General features: G+C 39.6%; 2 protein-coding genes across 3 annotated transcripts; one reads left to right on the forward strand and one right to left on the reverse strand.

Annotated features, from left to right (window-relative positions):
• The first annotated feature begins 48 nt into the window (after positions 1-48).
• Positions 49-5942, forward strand: LOC128880810 (nuclear pore complex protein Nup214-like). Its single transcript, XM_054131274.1, has 5 exons — positions 49-610; positions 829-1122; positions 1208-5273; positions 5349-5529; positions 5600-5942. Exons 1-5 carry the CDS (start codon positions 578-580, stop codon positions 5625-5627), a joined length of 4602 nt encoding a protein of 1533 aa, XP_053987249.1. The 5' UTR covers positions 49-577; the 3' UTR covers positions 5628-5942.
• LOC128880814 (integrator complex subunit 4) lies at positions 5922-9497 on the reverse strand. 2 transcript variants are annotated; one of them, XM_054131282.1, is made up of 8 exons: positions 9312-9497; positions 9049-9224; positions 8565-8983; positions 8173-8499; positions 7833-8097; positions 7302-7764; positions 6751-7234; positions 5922-6667 (listed from the first exon to the last, which is right to left on the reverse strand). In XM_054131282.1, exons 2-8 carry the CDS (start codon positions 9097-9099, stop codon positions 5926-5928), a joined length of 2751 nt encoding a protein of 916 aa, XP_053987257.1. In that variant the 5' UTR covers positions 9100-9224; positions 9312-9497; the 3' UTR covers positions 5922-5925. The 2 variants fall into 2 exon arrangements, with proteins under 2 accessions (XP_053987257.1, XP_053987255.1); XM_054131280.1 differs by having other exon boundaries at positions 9049-9497.
• Between the last annotated feature and the right edge of the window lie 337 nt (positions 9498-9834).

Below are 9834 nucleotides of genomic sequence, written 5' to 3' on the forward strand. Positions count from 1 at the left end.
CAGCGCTCCTAGCGGAAAAACGCTGAAGTTTGTTTTGAACTTTTACTTTTATGGTAAATGATACCTTTTTATCTAAATGTCGGTAATCCATAATAGGTGTCGACATCTAGGGACAACAATAGAAACTATTTCATGACAAACTTGGGCGTTTTCCCACCGATGGCGCTGCTAATTGTTAAAAAATTATATATTTGAATTTGTTAATATAGAATTATAAAATGATTCATTATTATGTAGATAGTAACTTGTACATATAAATTATATTAAAGGTTCCGCCCATGTTGTATTTTCCCGAAGCTGTCCGATTCACGTACACGTCGTTGTAGATTTGTTTACGTAAGTGATGGGGATAAAAACATGGACGGCGCCATCGCCATCGGCCGTTGTATATAGAATTCACATCAGTGATATAATTCTATCTCAATTTGTATAACCGATGGTTGCTGGAGTCTGTCAGTTACGTTCAGTTACGTCGTTTACTTCGAATCTGTTCGTGTGTAACCTGAGCAGTGTCCGGCAAATTTATATTTTAACGAAACTATTTATTTATATGAAAGTTGTCGTAAAATAATTAAACATGAAAACTGCGCCCGATCCGAAAGACGTTCAGGTATTGCTTGTTATTTTCTAAAAATGGAACTGCAGACACTTGCATTCCAGTCTATAACTTTATCGAAGTAGTTTTCTAATCGAATGTTAGAAGAATGCCTCATTTTGTAACGTTTAAATGTTAAAAAACATAAAAATTGTATATATAACTAATATTTTATGTAACAAATATACATAAATCTAACGAAAGATTTATTGTAATACAATGTTTCTTTACAGGAATTTCAGTTTAAACAGTCTCACATTTCCCAAATTTTAAACGCATATGAATCCATACCAACTGCGTGTAATCTATTAGCTGCAGACAAGAAGAGAGCCTTATTGTACATAGGGCAAAACAATAAAATAAACATTTTAAAGCCAGGAGAGGATAGCGATCCGGAATGGAAAGTGGAAGTTAATATACCCGTATTCGTGTCTAAATTAGCACTTAGTTGCGACTGTTCTTATTTAGCAGTGGTACCTCATGGTCCATCAATTTTAATCTACAATGCACAGATGCTCGCAAGAGGAGTATGTTACAATTTAGAGTTTATAAATTATTTTCAATTCTTATTGTACATTTTAAAATATCTAACTGCGTTTTTTTTTTTTGCAGAATTTACAATTATTGCACGAGATTAGGATTTCCTCATCCAGTACAGAGGTCTTTGCAAATGATCTACAATGGAATCCTACCGTCCCAGGAATGTTCTGTACAGTAGCCAGCGATTACACGGTTGGTTGTTTTCAGATAAAAGAAGAAAAAGAGAAAACGATAGAGTTGAAAGCTTTAGAAAAATTAAACGGTCTGGATGTTTTGTGCGCTGCTTGGAGCCCTAAAGGGAAACAAGTGGCTGTAGGTTGTAAGAATGGGAATATCGTACAATTGAAACCTGACTTGAAAGTAGCGAGGACGATTCCAGGTCCGACTCCGTACATCGGAGAAGTTATATCGATGTTATGGATCAGAAATTATCAATTTTGTGCTGCCTATTTATGTAGCGAACAGAGAATAAATGTTCTTATAATCGATGCACCTAAAGGTGAAACGAATGCTAATTTTACAAGCTATGAAGATATTACTTATGGAATGTCAGACACGGAAAGCGAAGCAATGATTCGACGTTACTACTTCGATCATGTGCCAGAATGGGGTTTAATTATTGCTGCCAGCAGTAACAGTAGCGAGATAGCTGTATTGGGATCTACGGATGCGGGTGTTACTTGGAATCAGTGGCAATTAGTCGATAGCGGCAGGGCTGAATTGCCATTGATCCATACCAAGGAAAGTTATCCAGTAGGATTAGCTATAGACAAGACTCCCGTTCGAAAATTACCATGGGGAGCAGATTCTATTTTACCTCATCCAGTTCCTATACTTCATATTCTCGCAACATCTGGACAATTATGCAGTTTTCATATGGTGAATTTGACACCTACGTGTCCTGCTATTAACTCGCCACCTACAGAAATGATTACACCTCCGCCACAGCCGCAATTAAATGTTTCCTCGGAAGCTTCTCTTATTATGAACGGTGTAATAACTAGTACTCCGCGTCCTAAGCAACCAGAAAATGTTCCTGATCGTCCAAAACCACCTCCCGTGGCAAATATTTTCGGTAAACTCAACACAGGAAGCGGTTTCTTCCCGCAGTCTCCAACCGAGAAACCAAAGCAGCAGGAACAGAAATTTGAGCCGATTAAGGAGACCCATTTACAACAACCTGTAAATCAAGATATTAAATTGACAGCAGTTAAAGAGACAAGTTTACAAGAACCTGAGGAACAAAAAACATCCGTAGAAGATGATAGCAGAGATATTCGTGCTCAGATAGAAGAATATAATTTGTTCGAGAAGGAATTACGCAGTAGATTGGAACCGCAAACTTGGGAATGCGGTACGGAGGAAGAACGTCTAAAGCTTGTAGACACATCTGCCAAAATAGATGAGTTTCTTCGAGAATTAAGGGAAACAACGAATAGTTTATCCAGCGATATCGCATATTTGAAAGCACTATTATTGCAATCGTTTGCTTGGGTCGAAGAAACCAAGTCGAAAAATGCAGCTACCATCGATATCGTTACTAGAAACTGTGGAGATAATAAGATATCCGATCTACACAAGCTTTATTATTACACTCAAACACAACTTACCCGAGCTAGTCAAATTTTGGATTTGGAATGGTCGGATCGTAAAACTCAAGAACTGTCGCGAATGAAAATCCCCCATTTGGAATTTGTGTACCAGAATCTTATATTGCACAATAAAATCATTCAAGAAGAGAAAGGCAATATAGAGCATCTTAAAAAACGATGGAAATTAATGACTCGTAATAATAATATTTTCGGATTGAATCGGTCGCTGTCTAATTTAAGTATAACATCGTCAAAATCTTCCATGTCTCTTCCAAGGAACGCAGGAATTATAGAAGCACGCTGCAAGGCTATCGCTACTAAAACGTTAAGCTTTACTCAAGGAAAGCAAATTAAATTAAGAGAACACTTATCCGCATCTACACCAAGAATCATAAAACCTGATGAGCCAACACCTATTCAGCATCGTTTGGAAGAAACTTTGTCCTCTTTAGCTGCTCTCGATACTACGTCGATAGATCCTAAAAATGACGTAGAACAACTTGTTTCAAAGCAAACTGTGGTTATCGCTCAAGCTACTGAAAAACCAAAACAACAAAGTTATTTAGCTTCCTTGAACAGCATCGTAGCGAGAATTGGTACGAGCGAAACGAATAACGTATCAACGCAGAGCAAAGCGCAAACTAAACAACCTGCCTTTAGTATCGCTTTTCCAGCTGTCGCCGGAAGCAAGCCCTTGCCAGTAGACAAAAAGCTAAGTTCACCGGTGACCAATGCGGTACCTCAAACTACTAAATCGAAACCAGATACGATTACATTTAATCAAGTCAATACTTCGACTCATGCTATGCCAAATATACTGAAATCTTTTCCTAAAGTTGATTCTATCACATTTGGCACACCGATACAAAAACCTGAAGAGACTCTTACTCAGAAATCGGTAGCCAAAGAATTCGGTATTAAATTAGGCAAAGATGTTGTACCAGGGAGTGATTCTTTCAAAGTAGATACGAATTTATTCTCTACCAATACATTGAAAGATGCATTATCGCCGGAAATATCGTTAGGAAATGTACAAGGAATTGCTTCGAATACTTCGCTGAAGTTTGGAGCGACGACAACAACACCAGCAAAAACTGACTCAACGGCTACGTTTAGTTTCGCTACTCCACTTCCTTCGAATATCTACAGTACTTCGCAAAATATCACGCCGCAAACAAGCGCACAAACATTTTCTTTTGCCTCAAAGCCATCGAGCACTGCTACTCCATTCAATGTGAAACTAACGCCATCGGCGACAGTAGCTCAAACGCAAGAAGCGTTACAATTAACCCCGTCGTTTGCGGGACAACAAGCAGCCGATCAAATTTCTAACGTGTCTAGCAGCACTCCAAGTGACGAAGAAAAATACGCCTACAAATCTTCGTTTAGAATGCTCAGTTTCCAGACGTCGTTAGGACAAATTTCCATGAATCTTGCAAGTGGAGTTCCCTCGAAAGAAACGGCCGCAACTACATCATTGCCGGCTATCGAAAAAACATCTTCTACAGAGTCAAAAGTTCCTGTCTTTTCAACAAGTCCCGTACAAACTCTGCTACCGACTTCTGCTACTTCTTTATTCGGTAATCAAACGAATGCTTCGAGTATATCTATATTTGGAGGAATGTCGAGTTCTACGCCAACTACGTCTACCTTTACGGTCACCACCAGTAGTACCGCATTTGGTATTCAATCTACAACTTCCGCGCCAATGTCGATATTTGGTGGCTTCAAAACTACCCCCGCAACAAGCGTAACGACGAGCACAGTCGCGGCAACTTCCACCGCGATATCTCCATTTCAAACTTCCTTATCGAAATCTACTTTTGGCGAACCTGTGGCAAGTTTGTCCCCGGCAAGTTCTACTAGCCCTAACAACGGCACTCCACCTACTTTTGGCAATGCGACAACTACTTCGGATACTTCAGTTTTTGGTAAACCTACACTCGCGATGAACGCTCAATTTCCCAACACACCAGCGGTGTCCTCAGCAGCTAATACTTTTGGAAAGCCAGTTATCAATGCCCCTTCTATGCCTTTTGGAAGTTCACCGAACACGTCTATATTCGCCAGCATGCCGACGACTTCGGCAAACACTTCTATCTTTAGTGGAAGCAGTACTAGTTCAATTTTCGGTACAAATACTCCGGCAACCTCGGCTGGTTCCATCTTCGAAGGGAATCCATCTCAGATGAACGCGTTTGGAACTCCTCAGAAATCCATTTTCGATAATAATCCTCAGAAATCTACTTCGATATTCGGCGGAACACCGAACACAGGGTCTACTACGTCCTTCTTTGGCGGCGCAGCCAGTAACGCTACACCGGGAACATCTTCTGGTTCGCCATCGGTATTCGGTGGAATTGGAGCTAGTACATCGCCGATAGGTTTAGAGCAGCCCGTGATAGGTGCGCAACCTGCATTTGGACAGCCACCTGCGTTTGATTCTAAACCAGTATTTGGATCGGCATCTTCGTTCGGAACTACCAAATCAATTTTTGGTGGTGGATTCGGAGCAACAGCATTTGGAGCTTCCGCATCTCCTCCGGGTAAATAATTTATTACTTTTCACGTTCTTCGTATGTTTTCAAATATTAAAATTAACGTTTACTTTGAAAACATAGCGTTTGGAAGCCCAGCAGCAATGGGAGGAAGTCCTGCTCCGATGGACAATATGTCGAAAGTTTTTGGTAATGTAGAGGCTGGTAATACGTTTGAATCATTGGCCAGCCAACCGGGTGGACTTAGTTTTAGTAGTCTGGCCCAAAAGAGTCCAGAAGCAGAGAAGCTTCAGTCGTTCAGTGGGTAAGTAAATAATCCTTTAAATCTTCAATGTGTGTTAAATTACAGATCTTAATGGATGTTTTCATTCCAGTGGAAGCTCCTTTTCTAGCTGGCGGTAGTCCATAACTGTCCGAGTTAAATAGAATTAGCTCATCTTCGATATGAATTATTTTTATAAAAAAAGAAAGAAAGAAAGAAAGAAAAAAGTAAGTATCGCAATTTCTCAGACACCCTTCTAAAGCAGGTCCGATCGGGTCATACGTTTATAATTACTTTTTATCAGAGAGCAAACATCATTATTTAATTTTAAGACCTGGTTGGGATTTGTATTATACAAAACTTGATGTGATTTAGTATATTTCGAATTTATTTACACGAGAAACATTTTATAATACATATCATTGTATAAAAATATATTCAGATACCTCTCTTTATGGGTTTGGGAGCAATTGATACTTTGGTCGGTTTACAAAGGTCGATAACGCAGGGATCGTCGAGGGGAGAGTGCGTACATACGGACGAAGATGGTACGAGGAGCGCGAGAGATATTTCTACGTTGCAAGCTTCCATCCAAACTTGATGCGAAAGTAGAACGGTAGTTCTCAGTCTGTAATCGTTTTGTTCCACATTGTGCTGACGTAAATCCGATTTTCGTGGCAATAGTAATTGTATTTGTTGATCGGGATGTCTCAACTTGATACGTAATATACTTGGGTCTCGTAAATTAAATATTTTTGCCGTTAATGGGATTCCTAGTAAAAGACCTCCGGTAAACTTTAATGCAGCATCCGCGTCACCTCTAGGTTCTTCGATAATTGCCCTACAGAATCGAGTAGATACCGATGGTCTTGGTAGTCGTTCCTCCCCTTGCGTTCCCGGTGTTAAAAGTAACGGCAATAACAACCGCGTCAGAGATCCTGGTTTCACGTCAGACAAAGTCGGAATTTGAAGAACGAGCGCTCTAGAAAATGATGGCAATTTAACGGTATCTTGAGGTAGCGTGTCAGCTTCGGATAGAAAATGACGAGCAAGCGGAAGAGCGCTTCTTCCTGTCGCGCTTCTCGTCACTCGAATCAATTCTACCGCCAGTGCTTTCAACCACACGTCGTTGGCTAATATCATTTCATTTTCACCTAATCCACTAAACAATCGCTGTAATCTGTAAATTTATTTCAATTGTTAGTAGATGTATTTAAGATAACGACAAACGAAACAGGCAATGGAAGAACATTTGAAATATACTTTTGAGTATTCTGAAGAAGAACCGAAACGTTGTTAGTCGTACTCGCCAATGGACTCGTAAATACCGAATTCGTCGACGACATTGAGAATTCTTTCAACACAGATTTTAGAAGCAACAAACACCGTATGTAAAGAGCGGCGAAACGCGCTGCTCCCTCCATACGGTGATCCATTTCTGCTAAACGATCGAGATCAACGGCAGAGGCTTCTAATAACTGAGTGTGAACTCTCCCACCAGGCCTTGCGTTTTCAACGCCTGTTACAACTTTTTCTAGAAATTCTTTTCCACGCTCGGCTTCTTCATCGATCGTATCTTCCTTTCCAAAATCTGGCCCACTGGTTATAGTCGGTCGTAATCGGGGAACTAAATGCGGCATCGTGTCGCGTAAATAGTGATAATGCTTGGACGCATGTTCTGTAAACAAAGCATGCATACTTGGACAATGCGACGCAGCATTGAATACCAAAACCAGCACGCTTGCGTCTATGTTGAATGGTTAAGAATATTACCGTAACTTGTATTTCATAAAGAGAATTGCTAAAAAGGATACAAGACGGCTCATCGACATCCGGCTCTGGTGTATCAAAAAAGGGATGCCGGCCAAGAAGTTGAGGTACCAAAGGCAACGTCAAATATGGATGCGAGGCTCCCAGTGCTGCTAAACAATTTCTAATGCTCTCTTTATCTTGTGGATATCGACTTAAGTTATCGAGAAGACGATTCACACACATGTGAAGACAATTTCTCGTAGCGAGCCGACTAGCAGCTAAAGTAGCGTGTAGACCTTCTCGTACTTCGCCAGAGAAATCTTCCAATGCACCCAAAATTGTTTCCAATTGGTCTTCGCGAAGCGTGACGCTTGCAGACATTTTCCTTAACGACTCAATAGCTCTCAATCGGACATCCTGAATCTCGTCGTTAAACATATCCACCATAAAGTCTAAAGCAATTCTGGCTATATTTGGTTGTTCCATGGATAGAGTGCAAAGTGCTTCTACCGTTGCCGTTCGTACCTGTATATAATTTAGTCTATACATTCGATATATCAATTACGATGTACAAATATAAAGAACTACTTTACCTCCAAAAACTCGTCTTCTAAACCATGAATAAACGCGCCGCAAGATCCACTTTTTTCTTCCACTTCTGGTCTATCCGCTTCTACAATTTTTTGTTTTTTATCCAGTGCTTGTTCTATGTATCGTTGAGATACACTTTTCATTGTTCCTAGAAGAAACATTGCCGAGGCTCTAACTCTCGGTGATAAATCACCCATGAGACTGCAAATTTGAGAAAATGCACAATCTACCATACGTATGTCTTCTCCGTCTGCTCCTATGATGATGCTATAAAACATGCTATTAATATAAAACCTGAAACGAATTAACGTTCGAATTATGAAACGGATACGAACTACATACTTTTCAGGATATTCTCTACCTAGAAGCCATATTAATTTAAGAACAGCTCGACGAACAATTTCGTAATCATCTCGAAGCGCGGCACAAGCTTCTCCAAAGAAACTTGGAGGCAGTCTACATCCTCTGTGCGAGTGAAGTTCCGCCATTGTTTCGAATGCTTGAGCACGAACTCTTGGATCTTGAGAACGTGTATAATTGCCAACAAATACTAAAGTGTCGTCTGCGGTAGTTGAAGTTAAATATCTACCGATAATAGAAAGACATCGCGTTTGAACACCGTGCCAAGTATCGGGCAAATGTTCACGAGCAATCTTTAACGCTAGAGTCCTATAAATCGATAAATCAGTCTTTCGTTCTAACGACAAAATAAATTTTGAACGCGTATAAAATACCTATGATATTCTCCTAATTTCAACAATGTTGCTAAACCTTGACTTTTCACTCTATGTGATTCTTCATTTCTTAAAAGTTCAGCAGTCTCATTAACGATTCGAGTTTTCTCTGCCGAATCATTTGTTATTTCACCCAATTCTGCGAATATCCAAAGTATTTTAGCACGAACTGCAGCCTCTGTTTCTATAGCAAATCTTTCCGATAACTTTTTCACAACCGATGGAACATCCTCTGGAGAGATATATGCTATAGTATCGGATATACGAACGAGCAGTTGCAAAGCATCATTGCCACATTTACATTTTTCAAGGCACTCTATGTAAGCCAAAGCAGAACTACTTTCCGTTGCATTTTTACTTCCAGCTGTAGATGTAAGGCGTAATGTTCTAAGCCTTTTTAAAGGAGGTTCGGTTACAACCTAAAAATGCATATAGCGTAAGAATTTAAATTGAGAATTTTTCGATTAATAGGAATATAACTTACCTGACTTTGCGTAAATTCTGCTAAAACTCTTTTCTTCATTAAAGCTGCCATACTAACAAGACGCTTTATTTTGTAACGAGACTATAAGTGGAAGTGCAGGCAATGTAATCTTTAGAGGAACATTAGAATAAATACATACGTACTAACAAGATCTTCTACATTTTTTTTCACAAAACCTAAAATTTGGATTATACCGTCGAATATTTATAGAGATTAAAATTGCTTTACTTTTTAGCAAAATGAAGGGTATAAAAATTAGCAACCTTCCATCTTTGTATACTACAAAACTAAGATATATTTGTCGATGTAAATAACATTTCTACTATTAATATTGAAAGTTTATTTGCAATTTAAATTGTTTGGAACACTCTATTCTAGTCATAAGATTACGAGGTTATGTTTTATGGTCTTATCAGCTGATCAGGGATACTATAAATCGTTGCTGTAAGATATACTATACCATAAGCTCGGCCGGTCTCCACATATACAGCCATCTAAGCCACGGGCCTGCTAGTATAGCCTTTACTGATAAGTCATTATGGTAATGTACCGACGATTCAATAAAAACACTGTAATTGGCGACATCTATCGGTAAAGGAAAGAACTATTTTACGACAAAGTTCAGCGTTTCTCTGATAGAGGTCGCTGATGAAACTCAAAAATAGTTCGGCAAGTTCACCGCTAGATGGCTATGAGACAGGCAACCGGCCCGACATATCTGTCAGTACAGGTTGCCTAATTCAAGGGGCTAATTTTCTGTACGTTTCGTTCACGTGCACCTGTGCG

This window comes from Hylaeus volcanicus, chromosome 8 (genome assembly GCF_026283585.1).
Source record: "Hylaeus volcanicus isolate JK05 chromosome 8, UHH_iyHylVolc1.0_haploid, whole genome shotgun sequence".
Taxonomy (NCBI): Eukaryota; Metazoa; Arthropoda; class Insecta; order Hymenoptera; family Colletidae; genus Hylaeus; species Hylaeus volcanicus.

Coding starts and splice junctions, on each gene's coding strand:
- LOC128880810 (XM_054131274.1), top strand. CDS start 578: ATGAAAACTGCGCCCGATCCGAAAGACGTTCAG. Junction 611..828: donor CCGATCCGAAAGACGTTCAG/GTATTGCTTGTT, acceptor GTTTCTTTACAG/GAATTTCAGTTTAAACAGTC. Junction 5,274..5,348: donor AGCTTCCGCATCTCCTCCGG/GTAAATAATTTA, acceptor TTGAAAACATAG/CGTTTGGAAGCCCAGCAGCA.
- LOC128880814 (XM_054131282.1), bottom strand. CDS start 9,099: ATGGCAGCTTTAATGAAGAAAAGAGTTTTAGCAGAATTTACGCAAAGT. Junction 7,765..7,832: donor TAGAAGACGAGTTTTTGGAG/GTAAAGTAGTTC, acceptor AATTATATACAG/GTACGAACGGCAACGGTAGA. Junction 6,668..6,750: donor CTTCTTCAGAATACTCAAAA/GTATATTTCAAA, acceptor ATAAATTTACAG/ATTACAGCGATTGTTTAGTG.